Source organism: Dryobates pubescens, chromosome 25 (assembly GCF_014839835.1).
Source record: "Dryobates pubescens isolate bDryPub1 chromosome 25, bDryPub1.pri, whole genome shotgun sequence".
In the NCBI taxonomy this organism is placed as follows: Eukaryota; Metazoa; Chordata; class Aves; order Piciformes; family Picidae; genus Dryobates; species Dryobates pubescens.
Genome location: NC_071636.1, coordinates 8,712,970 through 8,728,415, shown reverse-complemented (window position 1 = coordinate 8,728,415; position 15,446 = coordinate 8,712,970). Strand labels below are relative to the sequence as shown.

At 54.4% G+C, this 15,446-nt stretch overlaps 1 protein-coding gene across 1 annotated transcript in view; it reads left to right on the top strand.

Moving 5' to 3' along the window:
• Nucleotides 1-15,446, top strand: part of NCOR2 (nuclear receptor corepressor 2) — a 258,103-nt gene that overhangs the window by 204,950 nt on the left and 37,707 nt on the right. Inside the window, exons 18-20 of the mRNA XM_054172985.1 lie at nt 3,615-3,757; nt 8,412-8,559; nt 10,958-11,513. Coding sequence (XP_054028960.1) covers nt 3,615-3,757; nt 8,412-8,559; nt 10,958-11,513 — 847 coding nt within the window. The remainder of the gene's footprint in view (nt 1-3,614; nt 3,758-8,411; nt 8,560-10,957; nt 11,514-15,446) is intronic.

Below are 15,446 nucleotides of genomic sequence, written 5' to 3'. Positions count from 1 at the left end.
GAGGAACAGATTAGAGCTCGCTCGCTGCTCCGCCACATACCGACAGCACCGGCTCCTCGTCCCCGGGCTGGCAGGAGTGAGCTGCGTCGCTCGGTCGGCTGCTCCTTCCCCGAGCCTTTCTCCCGGCTTTTTTTTTTTTTTTTAATTATTACTATTTCTTGGCAACGTCGGGCATCTCCTGAAACTGCACAGCCTGCCCTGAGCCGCTGAGCGAGGAGGTGAGGTAGGGGAGAAAAATAAGTGGAGGAGCTTCCATCCACCTTAACAACTGCGGCTGAAGCCAGCTGGAAAGCTTCGGGAACCGAGCCGGAGGAACGCAGAGGACGCCGTTCGCTCGCCAGCCCCGGAGGGAGAAGCGCTGTGGCCGGAGCATGTGTTCCCACCAACTTCTGGCATCGGTGTCAGGAGTCGCCTGCCTGTGACCTGGTTTTCAGCCTTGGTGCCCGCTTCCTCGCCGCTCTCGGCCGCCCATGGCTCTGAAATCCTCTCGCCCCCAGGATTTAAGGAACCGGCTTTGCTTTCTTCTCTGTCTCCGACTGCTGCGAGGGAGCGAAAGCAAAATGCGTGGGGAGGGTGTGAGTGGAGCACTCGCAGCGCTTCGCAGCGGGCTGCCGTGCCCGGGGGGGCTTTGAAGAAGTGCCCCAACGCCCGCGCCCTTCCCAGCTTGCCCGCTGCACGCTCCGGGCACACTCCCTGCCTGCCAGAGCTGGACCTGGAGCACGTAAGTGCAGTGCAGGGGTCCAAAGGATGGGGTTAAGCCATTGGGTCGCGTGTAGCCGTCTGCTTGTGGGCAGACCCTGCTCTCGGAGCCCCCGCCCCGACCCAGGGCACAGGCTTTGCTCGGAGCTGAGAACTCGGGGGTCACAGTTCTAGTTGCCCTGCGGAACCAAGGGCCGTGTGGTGCCAGGGTGTGCTGGGGGAGCCACAAGGACTGGGAGCTGCCGTGCTAGCAGAGCTCATTGAGCCAGGGTGCCCGGCGAGCCGAGGGCTTACCCCGAGGTCCCAGAGTGCTGATCCCTCCCCGAGCGTGGAGAAGCAAGTGTTGCTGTTTGCTCTCGTTTCGATGTAAAGAGCAGAGTGGCTGGGCTCCCTGAGGGGTCCCGGGGGCTGCGAGCAGTTTCCTCCTCACGAGCCCAGCATGGACAGAGCCACTTGCCCGGCCAGCTGCAGGCTTCTCTGGTAGCGTCCCCGCCCCCCAGTTCTGCGGTGGGCCGGGGCACAGCAAGCCTGGGCAGGGGAAAGGGCAGCCAGAAGCTGGCATCGCCTGCAGCTGGCATAGCCTGCAGCTGGACGAGGTCAGGCCATGGCGTGCACCAATCATGCTAGCATTCATAATGCCCCCGGCCCCCGGATCCACCATACCAGGTCCTGCTGGATGGCACAGTATCTCTCCCACCAGAGCACTGGAGCTTATGACACCCCACTGTTTGAATTTTGGGGCTTTGCCCTGGGGCACAGCAAATGGCTCTAGCCTCAGCGGTCACTCTTGGTGCAGCGTAACCAGTGCGGTGATGAGCAAAGGGGGCTGAGCTGCTTGTTTGCTTCGGGTGGCAGCAATGTATTGTGACACAGGGGACTGTCCTGTGTTCCCTTGCAGCTTTCAGTGCTGGGGGAGGACTCCTGCCTGACTCATTGTCTCTTGCAGTTGGTGGATGAACAGCTTTTTTTTCCTTTCTTTTCATTTATTGTTATTTTTAAGAAGTCTCAGCCTGCCAAATGGGTGACAGAGGACGTGGGTTTGGCTGAAGCAGGGCTGGGAGTTGCAGAGTTAAAGCTCAAACTTGTTTCTTGGCTTGCCACAGCCTTTTGTGGTACTCAGCCCGTGTGATTCGTGCCTCTTACATGAGATTTGATAAGCCCTGGTGCTGGGATGGGGCAGGATACAGGCACCAGCTGGATATTAACTCCTGCTGTGCTGGCTACTGCTGGTTTTCTCCAGGATCTGTGAAGCCAGGAGCGAAGTTTCGTCTCTGCTGGGGTACATGCTGCTGTGTATTCTTTGCAGACATACACAGAGCCCTTGTGCCATGGTCTCCCCTTGCATGGGCTGACAGGTCCTGGCTGGAGATGTCTCCTTTGGTCCTTATTACTTGTGGCTGTGCTGGGGTCAGGCCATCACAGTGGTCTTTGTGGCTAGGCTGAAGCAGAGGCTGGAGTGGCGCTTGGGTCTCGGCTGGGGATCAGCAGTGACACATGAGAGCAGCCTGGATGAAGGCTAGCAGTGGGGCAGGGGCACAGCTGCTGCAGCTCCCAGACTCAAGCAGAGCCATTAGAGCAGCCAGGGAGGAGTTTGGGAGTAGACAAGGGAGATGCCCAGGCAGTGCTTGTTCTCAGGCTCTATTGCTGGTCGCTTCTGGGTAGAAATACCCCTAACAAAAGAGGAAGATGCTGCTCTTAGCAGGTTCGTTTGCTGCTGGTTTTCATCTTGAAGTCATTTTTGTGGCAGTACCGTGCCCCTGGATTCACAGTTTCTTTGTCCTGCACTCTAAACAAGGTGCAGGGGAGGACCGGGGTGGCGAGGGGGTGCTGTTGTCCTGCTGGTGGCCTAACACGGGCAGTCAGGCACTGGCTAGACTGGCATGACCCAGTTATACTGGCAGTGTCTTGCAAGTTGGTGGCAGTTCCAGCCCCGCTGTGCTCCACAGGAAGGACCAGCCATGCACCAGGGTCGCACAGAGGATTGCAGACAGTGAGGCTTTATCTCCCAGAAAACCTGGTTGGTCCTTGCCCAGGTCACTCCCAGGAGCCTGGGTTGGAGGGACCAGGGTGCTCCTGCATGCATCCCTGGGCTGCAGTAGTGACTTCCACCTCCAGCTGTGGGGCCAGAAGTGCCCAGATAATCCAGCAGAGACCACAAGAATATGGAGTGCTGACTTGCTCCTTCTTCCTGCTCTTCCTCTTCCACCCTGCTGGGTTGGCCCAGCACTGGCAGGAGCTAGGCCCTGTGGCAGGGCCAGGGCCCTGTGCTCAGGTGGCACCGTCTGGCTGAGATTGACAGGCCTTGGCACTATGCCAAACCTGGGAAGTGGCTTTTGCTCATGAGCCTGCGATCAGCACTAATCCCCTGAATATGTCTTCTCAGCCTGGGACATCACCTGGGCTTACCTGCTGCTGTGCTACCACTTCCCTGCCCAGGCTCTTCCTCCTTATCTGACAGGACTATGCTCCAACACCCTGAACTGCTTTGTCACTTCACTCAAAGTCATCACTACAGCACAGGGAGGGTGGGCAGAGCCTTTGCTTTATGGCAGGTTACTGAGAGTTGCTGTCCCAAGCTCTTCTGGACATGCCAAGACCTCCAGTAGCCATCCCAAAGGGAAGAGGGAAACAACAGCCCTTCTGACCACCCAGTGGCTGTCCAAGACATGGCTGTGGGGCATGTTTTGTTCCAGAGGCGATCAGCATGGTGCCTTTTTTCCCCTTGAAAAGAAAAACAGGCTCCGGTAGGTCATCCCTTGGCCTAGGAAGCCATTCAGACGGGTGCTAGTGACCATATTGTTCCTGTGGAGCTTGGCTCACGCGGAGGATGGTTCCCATCCTGTGCGGATAATGCTGCCCTTGTGCAAGTGTATCTGGTGTTAAACCTACCTTCTTTCTCCCTTCTCCAACCACAGGTCTCCTTGAGCATGGGCGGAACTGGTCAGCCATTGCCAGGATGGTGGGCTCCAAGACCGTGTCGCAGTGCAAAAACTTCTACTTCAACTACAAGAAGAGGCAGAACCTGGATGAGATCCTACAGCAGCACAAACTGAAAATGGTGAGAGCCCTGTCTCAGCCCGCACCAGGCACTGTAGATATTTCCTAGCAAGTGCTTGCATGCTTCCCCCAGCCAAGTGGGGGGGGGGGATTCTTTAGCTTCTCAGAAGGGAAGATCTGGAGAGTGGGAAGAAGTGCAGGAAAGGGTGGACAACACCCATCTGCCCTGGGAGGTCTGGGGGAGGGAAGAGCTGCTGCGTAGGAGATGCCTGGGTGCCTGGAGCGTGGCTGGTACACAGGGAGATAAAGAGCAGAAGGAGGAACGAGACTGCGGTGCGTTGGCCAGGACATGAGCTCAGTCCTGGCTGTGCAGGTACTTTGGTGAGGTTGTGCTGTTCCACCCCAGCAAGTGGAGAGCCTGGCTGTGCCATGCAGTTCTGCAGGTATCACAGTTACATGGTAGACTGTTAGTTTACACCAAAGAGATTCAGGGGCTTAGGAAAACATAAGGAAAGGCTGGTCTCAAGGTGGACGTCAGTTGTCTTTGAGGCTGTGAGCAGATATGCACCCCTCTCTGTGCCTCAGTTTCCCCATCAGAAGGGGTTAACGCTGCTTGTTCTCTGGCATGTGGTGTAGGCTGTGAATGAAATGGGGTTTGTTGGTGTTCTGGAGATAAGACAGACTGCTAAGAGCAACTGAGGATTGTAATTATTTCATTTGTAGAGTATCCTGGGGTTCCCAGTTTCGGGCTAATAGAATTCACATGGCTAAACCCCCAAGGGGTGCTTTGAAAATGCAAAGGACAATGTTCAATGCAGGAATCTCTCCAAGCAGGCTATTACAGCAAGAGTAAAAAAGAAAGACAGGAAAACATTCAATGACTCACCCAGGAATTTAATATCCTAGTCAGTCTATAGGAATGAGAGAGAGAGAAGATTTTGGCGATTCTTTGTTATTCATTCTCTACGTGCAGAGACACTCCTGGGTTCCCATGTTTCACCCAGTTGTTCTTAGAAACAAAGCAAACAAACTATATAAAAGACCCCCAAAACTGATGTAAAGGGCTGGAGAATGAAACGTGCATCGAGCCCCCCGAATATAAAGCGTTATTAGAAAGCTATCGTTGCTCATTGCTGGGGAGGATCTGCAGCAGGATCACACAGCTCGGCTGGCAGCGGTGCCGGGTCCCTGTTCATTTACTCTGCTTCCTAACGTTGCAGAAATTATATCACGGAAGTGTTTTTTCTGCAGAAACACATTTTCCCTGCATCCGTCCCTCCAAGGCAGCCGCTAGACTTCTCCACTCTAATTGCTCACTCTCACTTGCAGTTTGCATCAGCATCATCATTTTATTTTTTTGAGGATTGGAGGCTCTGGGATTCGGCCGTGGAGGGGAACAATGAATGTTCAGCTGTTATTTATTGTGCTCTATTGTTTTGTGGCAACAGCAGATGCCAGAAAGCTGAAAAAAATAAAAGAACAACTGAGATTAAATTGCCATAGACCTTCCTTCCTGAGTCCTAAATATATTCCCGAGCAAACCAAGCCTCCAAATCTCATCCTATACCCAGCAGTCAGCTGTGACCTCTGTGAAGGAAGCACATGGCACGGCAGCGTGGCATTGCCCAATTTTGCCATGACATTCCCAGATCATTCCCTGACCTCACCACCAACAGCTTTTGCTGATTATCTGGGGAAAACACAGCAGCTCTGCTTTTCTTCCTCTTGCTTAATGAGAGTAAACTTAATTAGCAGACCTCATTCATTTCCCAAACAGGGCTCATTAATACCGTAGCCTCCTCTTCCAGGTAGGTGTGACACCAGGTTGGAGCAGCATAGAGGCAGCTTGGAGGAGCTGCAGGGATGGGCAAGCAGCAGTGTCTGGTGTGGGACAGGAAGCAGAGTCCAGCAAGGCTGTCCCCAAAACATGGCACAGCTCAGTGCAGAGTAGGATGTCCTCATTCCCCATGCCAGGGCAGTGTTGGGTAGGATAGGGTTGGGTGTTTTGGCAGCCCCTTGTCCCCTTGCTTGAGCTCTGGGGACTGGGGGACCCTTCTGAGCATCCAGGGGACATCTAGCATCTGGAAGGAAGATTTGAGTTGCAAAGGTGCCTGGTGTGGTGTTCCTTTTCCACCAGAGCCCATATGGTCCATACACTCGCACATGCTGTGTTTGGGGTTTTAATCTGAAGACCCTTCAAATTTGAATTTGAAGTTCCTTTAATTTGGACCTCCTGCTGGAAGGTTCTTCCCAGGTGAAGAAGCACAAGGTGCTGGGGAGCTGCCCTGGGCTGTGTCAGCACACAGAGCCCCATTTCTTCTCTCTCCCAACCTGCTCAGTGCTTATGAGACCCTTCTCCAGCCTGTTTGAAGAGAGGAATCCCACTGTAGTCCTGGCTCAGAGGGCCTGGATGCCACAGATCCTCACCCTCCTTCCTTTCCAAGCACCCCACAGATCGGGGTGTCCCTGGTGCGCATTGGGACAGGCAGCCTCTTTCTGCCTGGGCTGGGTCAGGCCACCTTGAGGCTTCGTTTTATCTGCCCTGCTGTGTGTCTTGGCTGGGTTCCCCTGCTGAGTGGCTCAGATGTGTCCCAGGCATCCGCGTCACTGAGCCCTGACCTCCTGCATGCCGCGCTCCCTAATCTCGGCGCTGAAGGGAAGCAGGGCACTGGGATACACAGCGTCCTCAGAGCTCCTCTTGTGAGTAGTTGGAGATTAGGCACTGTTTTTACCAGGACCTCTCTGTAGCGTGGTTGTCGCTTTGATCTAGTGACTGCTGAGGCTTGTGTTGGCTTGTGAAGTGAAGATAGGCGAGTTATCTCCTGGGCTGGTGCTGCTTGGAGGGCAATCTTTTGTCAGCTTCCAAACAAGATTTTTGCAATTTCTTGCTTTCTGGGTGATGGCACAGCAAAACTGCTTCAGGAGGACAAGCCTGGTGGCCTCTTATTCTGGAGGGTGAGCAAGTCTGCCTTGCCTTGTGGCAGAGTCTTGGTCACAGTGGGCAGAGAGGCCCTACCTGAGGAATCATCTCTCTTGTCCTTTCCCATAGATACTAGCTGCTTCTGCAGCAGAGCACAGGAGTCGCTCTGCAGCTAAACCCAGTCCTGATCCAGTCTCAAATACACATCATTATGTCACACCAGTCTGGGAATGCCTGGTCCTGCTTTTAGAAGAGGCCAAGGCTGATAATAATGGGAGATGCCCATGCTGGTAGTATATCTATAGCTGTAGCCAGGATCTGCTGCCTGGATTAAACATCATTTTCCCTAAATACCAGCAGTCAGGTCTGCTGGGAGAGGGACTCATGGTGCCCTTGGGCTGTGCTCTGCTGGCAGCTGCCAAACCCCAGGCTCTGGCCAAGTAGGATGCTGAGGCAGAGGCTGGTTCCTGGCTAATTCCCCAGTGAGGAGCCCGCTCCTGCCCGCAGCTGAGTCACGGACCCGTGAGTAAGAGGCAGGGAAGGCTTTGCCATAGTAACATCGGCGCTTTGTCACCACAGCAGCGTGATGGGGAACTGCTGCTTCAGACAGAAACGTGCAGTTGCTGAATCGCTGCTGTGGCAGAGGTGTGAACCCTGGCAGTGCCCGGGCAGTGCAGCTAGGACGGGGCAAGGGCACTGTGGAGCCCTGCCTTCCTCCCACCGCCTCTCAGTGCCTTCAGAGAGCCCTTTCTCAAGCCCCTTTTTTCCCCTCTCCCCTGCCTGGTTTGATAAAAATAGATTTTGAGCAAGCAGCGTTTCCAAGCAAAAAGCAGTTGCATTTGTTTGTTTTATCTGGAAGTTTTTGAAAGGATTGAAAAGTTGGGGAGGAGGGGGGTGTGGAAGCAGTGGAGCAGCTCTTCCCAGCACGGAGATCCAGCAACAAAGTTAACATTTCCACCATGGCTTTATCTTTTCATCCATGTAAATAAACGTCCTACACACGTCATTCGTGTGGGGTTTGCAGGGAGAGCCGGAGATGATGGGCCTGTTCCTACTGGTAATATTTACTCAAGCAACAAGAGCAGGAAACAATAGCAAAGCTGAGACTTTTCCTTTAGGTCGGCGGGAGGGAGCAGCTGTCCGCACCCTCGTGGCTGCGGCACGTGTCCCAGCGAATGGGGACAGGGCTGTCTCAGGGCAGGACAGGGCACCAGGCAGTTCACCTTTGGATGCCATGCTGGTGACAGCCTCCTCAGTGTGGGAGTCAAAGTCCCTTGGCCACACCTGCCATAGGGGAGGTGAAAGCTGGCACACAAAAATGTTGGTTGAGCTGTAACTGGGGCATCAGCTCCGTTATCTGCAGATGGGTGTCAAGTGGTGGCCACACATCTTTGTGGAGCTGGAGGTAGTGCCTGGCAGTGCACAGGACCAGCACGTCATACACATGTAACAAGCAGACGCAGGACCGTCAGGCTCTCGACATCCCTGCACTGGTGACTGCTGCACGTGTGTGCCTTGTCCCCTCTTCCGTGCCATTCTTCTCTCAGATGCTTGCTGTTGTCCGGGGCTGGAGCTCCACATGCAACCAGGTTGGCCACTGCACAGTGGTCAATGTTTTTTTGGCTGCTGGGTTTTCAGCAGATGACTGTGGTACTGAGGACTGATACTCAGAGGGTTTACCTGGGGAGGACTGTGGCAGTGTTAGCATCCTTCTTGGTTCTTCAAGCAGAACTGGTGCTTTCTGCTCCCACACAACTGCTTTGGGCTCTCCTTACCGTTCTCTGCTCTTCCCCAGGAGAAAGAAAGGAACGCCAAGAGGAAGAAGAAAAAAGGCGCTGCCGTTCAAAACGAAGAAGCCACCTTCCCTCCTGCCGCCGAGGACGAGGAGATGGAGGTGTCAGGGACGAGCGGCAATGAGGAGGAGATGGCTGAGGAGGCAGAAGGTGAGCAGGATGGGGCTTTGCTCAGCATTCCTGACTTCACTGCACCACACACAGCATCTCCAAGGCTGCAAACATCAGTGCTCACAGCAGGGTCACCTGTCACACCAAAGCCACACCAAGGTGAGGGTGTCCCACGGCACAAGGCGCTCCTGGCATTTTGGATGCCTCTGGACTTCATGGTTGCAAGGAGTGTCCTGGGTCACTGCCCTTTTCCTGTGTCTGTCTGGAGAGATGGTTATTTTGGGGAGCCCTTCAGTTTCTGGTTTCAACCAGCAAACTCTCCAACAGCACCTGGCTTACCAGAGCCTGGCATGCTTGTGCACTCATGTAAATCACATTTCGTGCTGTTTTCCTCCAAAGGAGGGTCCTTGCACACTCAGCAGGGTTAGGCAGCCACTCCTGGGGTGCTTGAGGAGCTTAGCATGGGTTCAAGGAGGAATGACCTGCAAGGTTTGCATTTGCCCATCTCCATCCCATCAGGACACTGCTGCCACCACTGTCCCAGGCAGTGGAGCCTGTGTTGTCAGCAAAGGCAGGGGAAGCCATGGTCTCCTGCCAGCAAGGCTGGTCTGCCTTGGTGGGTCTTTTCCTCCTCCTTTCCCTTTTAAGGCAGCATTTTTGTCCCCTCCAGCCCTACCAAAGAAAGGAAGCAACTTGAAAGTGACGATTTTCAGCTATTTATCGCTTAGAAAGCGCAGCAGTGAGTTTGGAGAAAATGTGCATAATTTTCCAACAATAGCCCCATTTGACTTCTGTCAGAGTAATTTAATAACTTAACCAGCACTGCTGGCACCACGCTGGTTCCTGGCCTTAGCACCCAGGCTAATGGGACTGGAAATGGGAAATCTTTTCAAATCATCCTTGCAAGTGACTCATTACAAGGCAGATTCCAGGTAAATCTTTGTGCGAGGTGATACGTGACTCAGAGGCACAAAGCAAAAGGCAGTTGCTGCTCTTTGTGAGAGTGCCTGAGAGGAAACATTGTGGTTTGGAGATTAGAGACAGATCTCTTGACATGCTCCTGAGCTTACACTCCAAACCTCCTTTCATGTTCTGCTGCTGGGCTGGGCTACAGAGCTGGAGAAAAGCCTAAGCAGGGAGGATAAACTGTCACAGGCACAGAAGTGCCAGACTGGTGTTATGCAGGAGGTGACCACTGGCACTAGGGTGAGGTTTGAAGAGGCTTGAGCAATAGCTTGGAGTTGAGAGACCATGTGGCTGGCCGGGATGCAGCCTTGACACAGTGTAGACCACAGACTCAGCATCTGGAGGGAGTGTGCTGGAGCCTAGATCCTGGTTGAGCCTGGCATAAGCCACCACTGGATGTCTCAGTGTGGCATTCAGAGTAGCATTGTGTGGCAGTCATGGAGAGTTTGACCAAATGTGCTGTAAACCTCATCCCTGGGTGGGTGACAAGACACCTCATGGCTTGGTTGCAAGTAAAGGCTGAAGAAGACCGAGATTCCTGATGAGCATGGCACATTTTCCTGCCAAGGAAGGATGGATGTGCTCCAATGCACAGCTCTTGGGACACAATCCCTCTGTGCCACTGAGCTCACTGGTGCTTGAAAGCTGTCTGCACTGCTGTGGAAAGGGACAAGCACACAAGGAAGCCTTTAGGCACAAACCTGAGAGCCCTGCCCAAGGAGAACGTGCTGGGATGGGACCATAGAAGTCTCTTGGTGCTTCTTGTACAGCTCCTGGCTGTTTGTCTGGTGAAGGCTTGGGTAGAGTGATGATCTCCACAGCACCTTCATCTGCAGTGGTGCATGGACGCTTGTGCTTCCAGCTCGCTTCAAGCCCTTGGTGGCAGATCTGAGAATGATCCTTTCCATGTAATAATTAACCTGTCCTGCAGCACTGCCAGAGCTTTGCTTTCACTGACCATGACCTCCTTTCTTCTGCCACTGGCAGCTTAAATAACAACAAACACACAGTGTTTTGGGATGGCTCCCAGCTGCCCCCAGGGTGGCAGAGCCAGGGACACAGGTAACGTAAGTCAGCAAGCAGGGTGCCAGCGAGGGGCCTGGTCCCTGGGGAGCAGAGCTGATCCAGAGCCATGGGTGAGAAGGGAGCAGGTCCTGCCCTACAGATCCAGCTAGCAACCAGCGTTTTCTCTTAAACTCCAACTTCCCAGTTGCTTGGTGCCCAGGCTTTGGGGCGTGTAGCTTTGCTTTTGGGTGGGGGTTAACATTTGTTGTGATGGGCAAGCAGAGAGTCACCCACAGCATGCCTGAGCTGTGGATCCCGGGATCCCAGCACAGCTTTCCCAGCCCCGGGATCATCTCCCCCTTGGAGGAACGAGGGCGTTCTCCTCCCAAGGGAGGGGGTGGAGGCAGCGATATGGGAAACGAGAATCTCGGGCTGATCCTTATTTTTATTTCTTCCCTTTTCTCAGCTGCAGTAAATAACAGCTCCGACACCGAGAGCATTCCCTCGCCGAGGCCCGAAGCCAAAGAAGGAGGCGAAAACGGGGCCAAGGCACCACCCGGGCCGGGAGGTGACTCCGGCACAGAACCGGCAGTCAAGTTGGAAGAGGCTCCAACACCCGCTGACGCTCCTGCTGCTTCCCCTGCCAACCCAGCTCCTGCTGCCAGCCCTCTGCCGGAGGCAGCTGCTGAGCCGCCCAGCAGTGAGGAGAAGGTGCAGGAGGACTTGGTGGTGGACGTGGTAAAGACGGAGGAGCCAGAGGAGAAGGTGAGCGAAGAGCCCTGCAAGAGTGAGGTGAAGAAGGAGGAGAGTGAAGACAGCCAGGAGAAGGACAAGGGGAATGACAAGAAGGCAGAAAGTGGCGTCAGTGGTGGAGGGACAGCGGGGACGGAGGGGACGCCCAAGGCTGAGAAGAAGGAGAGCCATAAAGGCAGTAAAGGCCCCGGGGTGAACCCCGACAGCGACTCCAGCGCAACCTGCAGCGCAGACGAGATGGACGAGCAAGATGCTGTGGACAAGAGCAGGTAGGAGTGGGGAGAGAGGTGGGCAAAGTGCATGGCCTGAGGACCAGAGAGCATTTCCATTGTGTGCCACAGTGCTCATGTGTACTTCCAAGAGCTCTTGGGAATATCAGTGCTCAGATGCTCCCCCAGGTGCAGGGACATGCCTGACTATGTCCTCATGTGGCCGTGATCCTTTGGGCCATCACTTGCAAAGTGGCTGTGATGCAACAAACAATGTGATGTCTCAGCATGTGGGGCTACTGGGCAATGGCCATGGGCAGGTGCTGGGTGCAGAGCTGCTGCATCTGCTGATGACAGCCCATCAGAGTGACGCAGAGGAGCAGGATGTGCCCTCGGGGGCAGTGAAACTCTGCCAAGGAGCATGCTGGTTTGCCAGCGTCCAGAGTTGGGAACAGTTTCACTCTGAGTTGGCACTGGCAAGAGAAGTCATTCAGAGACATTCCCAGTGCAGAGAGTGCTTGCCCTGAGTTGCTCCTTTGGCAGAGGTGCTGCTTGCATCTGTTGGGGTGAATTATCAACCTGTAAATGTGGTCTGGGTGACCTTTCCTGGGATCATTCCACCAGGTCTTCATTGGAACCACTGTGGTCCCAAGCCCTCCACCCACCCATGGGGCCAGCAGTCAAAGGGCACCTCTGATCCTTCATGGATGATTCTTGGGACAAAGAGGGAAAACGCTGTCCTCTTCCTTGGTGAAATGTTCTGCTTCCCTCCTGGATTTACCCACAGAGCCTTCCCCACCCAAGAGGGGTTCCTGGTTTTTAAAGAATGTGTATGGTTATGTGCAGCCTTGTAGTGCTGATTTCTCTACTGGATCCTGCTTCCATCCTGAGTCCATCCTGCTATTGCACACAGCAACAGCAGTCCCTTAGCATATCAAAACAGGGATGGGACTGGAGGTTGGCATCCCACATCTTGCGTTCCACATCTCTCCTGTGGGCTTGTAGGGGACAGTTTGGCAGCAAGGTGGGTGCTGCCAGGCTGGGCAGGCTCCACACAGCACCATGGACAGGAGCTAGTTACAAAACCAACTGAGAAAAGTAGCAGGACCGGGCATTGGAATAGGTTGTCCAGGGAGGTGGTGGAGTCACCATCCCTGGAGGTGTTCAAGAAACATGTGGACATGGCACTTTGGGACGTGGTTTAATGGCCATGATGGTGTTAGGTTGATGGTTGGACTCATGATCTTAGAGGGCTTCTCCAGCCAAAACAATTCCACAATTCTATGATAGGGAGCCCTTGTGTGTCTCCACCACCCCTACACCCGCCACGCTTTGTTCCTTGTGAGGGGTGCTGGAGCCAGTGGTTGAGCGCTGCTCATGCAGGGCCATCCTCCACGCAACTCAGCTGCCCCAGGGGAGCAGCTGGAAGCAGCACTGATGATGCCAAGGGGTGGTGTGAATGCTGCTGGCCTTGGCCCTGTGACAAGATTGAGGCCTTTTGGCTGTAGTGCCAGTGGTGGACAGAGTCCAGCACCACCCCTCCCCCACCCTCTTCTCTTTCCTAGATGAGAGCAAACCTCCCAGCAAGGGAGAGTGAGGCCAAATGGGCTGTAGTCCTCAAACTGAACTGTGGCCCAAAGGAAAACAGGACAGCAGCAGCTTGCACCAACTTCCCAGCAGTGAAGGAGCGAGTCGTCTTGGGACTGACTTTTTCATCCCCAACTCCTCACTGAGTCAGCCTCTATTTCACTTGTCAAACAGTTACCAGCTTCCAGGAATATTAAACATTAAACAGGCGTCCTGCAGCTCCCAGGCCACTCCTCTTACCCGGTGTGCCAGTGAAACATGGGTGATAGCAGAGCGTGCCGGCACGGGGAAGCTGCAGCCAACACCAGTGCCTGGCGCTGCCCAGCCTGGCAGCCCCAGTGACATCCGTGGGGTCGGTCTGCAGCCAGCACAGAGCTTTTGGCACCGTGGTGCTGCAGGTGTGGGCTCTGCACTCTTCCCCAGCCTAGCTTTGCTCCACGGCACTGGCAGGCGATTACCGCAGCCCCGCTGCCGCAGTGTGACTCGCAGCGAGCAGGCCGAGGCTGCCGAGATGCCGCGTGAGCCGCCCCGTCACCACATCACCCGATGCTCGCCCGCCCACCCAGCCCCGGCAGGGCGTGGGTGCTCTTCCCTGTGCCTGTGAAAGCGTCAAGCTGTCCGTGGCATCTCCCAAAAGGGGACAGAGGGTGGTTGGGGTGTCCCCAGAGTGAGAGGGAAGTGATGTGAGGTTGGCGTGAGTCTTTTTTGGGTCCTCCTGCCGTTCACGTTAGCAAAGAGGGCAAGTTCTGACTAGATACAAGGAAGATTTCTTTTCCAATGAGGTGATGAAGCCTTGGCATAGGTTGCCCAGAGAGGTGGTAGATGTTTCATCCCAGAGCAGGTTGGAGAAGGCTCTGAGCAACTAGATCTAGTTGAAGATGTCCCTGCTCCCTGCAGGAGGGTTGGATTAGATGAACTTTAGAGGTCCATTCCCACCCAAACCATACAATGATTCTATGAATGAGAAATGTAAGATAAGGAGGTGCAGCCTTAACTCATCAGAGCTTCAAGCTGCTAGTGCTGCCAGTACCTTGGTTCAGCAGGAGGTCACACCAGATGGGGACACAGGAGGGAGGCCATGAATGGTCACTCACATCAGACCTGCAGTGCAGAGAAGAGACGCCTGCCCAAAAGCCCTGCCCTGAACCACTCTGTGCCACGTGTCCTAGTTGCTAACTGAGCTGTAGGTGCAAGGATGGTACTGGGCCAGCACTGTGTTGGTGCTGTGGCCCCAGTTTGGGGAAGCCCATCAGGAAAATCTGGTAGCCATCACCTTTGCACAACCACTGCCTGTGCAGGGCACTGCATTTGGCTGGGTGATATGTCAGTGTGTTGGCTTGTCTGGCAAAGAAACTGGTCCCCCATGTCTGTGGTGGAAGGTGAAGAGTTTGGGGGAAGACCCATCCTGATGACCCCCAAAGCTTTGTGCCTGGGAGGGAACATATCCCCGCTGCCAAGGCTCAGCCGTGCTCATGCCAACCCCTTACTACCCAAAACCTTTTTTCATCCCTCCCAACACCATCACTCATGCTCAAGGTCTGGTTGTTGGGCTTGAGAGGCCCTAGTTTGGTAGTGGGATGATGAGGGTTGTTCATCCAATGACTTCCAGAGCAAAGCACCCAGCAGTCAGCCCTGTGCCCAGCACAAGGTCAGCTGGGAGGGACATGGTAAACTATGCAATTTGCATGTTAATGAAGACTGACTCTGGCTTCCTAAGCATCAGAATCCCAGAGGGCATTAGGAAACCTGGGCTTCTTAAGGTTGCTTAAATGGATCTTAAGGGTGTTTGGATACATCTCCACAAGCACCACAGGTGCCCAGGGTGGATGCTGGGGTGGTTGCTCTTCTAGGGGCTGCTGGAGCTGGCAGGGCCTAGGGAGTTTTGAGTTGGACATTAGGAAAAAATTTCTTCTCCAAAAGGATTGTCAAGCCCTGGCCCAGGCTGTGCAGGGAATTGGTGGAGTCCCCATCCCTGGATGGAGTTAAAAGTTGTGTAGATGTTGATACTGGGGAATGTGGTTTAGTGATAACTTGGTAGTGCTGGGATAGTGGTTGGACTCGATGATCTTAAAGCTCTCTTCCAACCAAAACGATTCTGTGACCTTGCTTGCTGCTCACAATGCCAGTCTCTGGAAAAACAGGCTTTTGGCCACACATCCCACAAGAGTCACTGCTGAGAAGGGCAGCAGTGCTGAGCACAGCCAAGGCTGCTGCTGGGATCTGTGCTGCACCACTAATGGTGACAGTGACATGGAGCTAGGCCAGCATTGCCAGGTCAGTCACCGCCTGGTGAGCACCAAGACATGTCTCAGCCTGAGGGTGACAGGTTACTAACCTGGCAGCACTGGTGTCAGGGCTCAAGTGGCAGGAGAGGAGCTCTTTGTTGACACTGGAGCTGAGATGGCT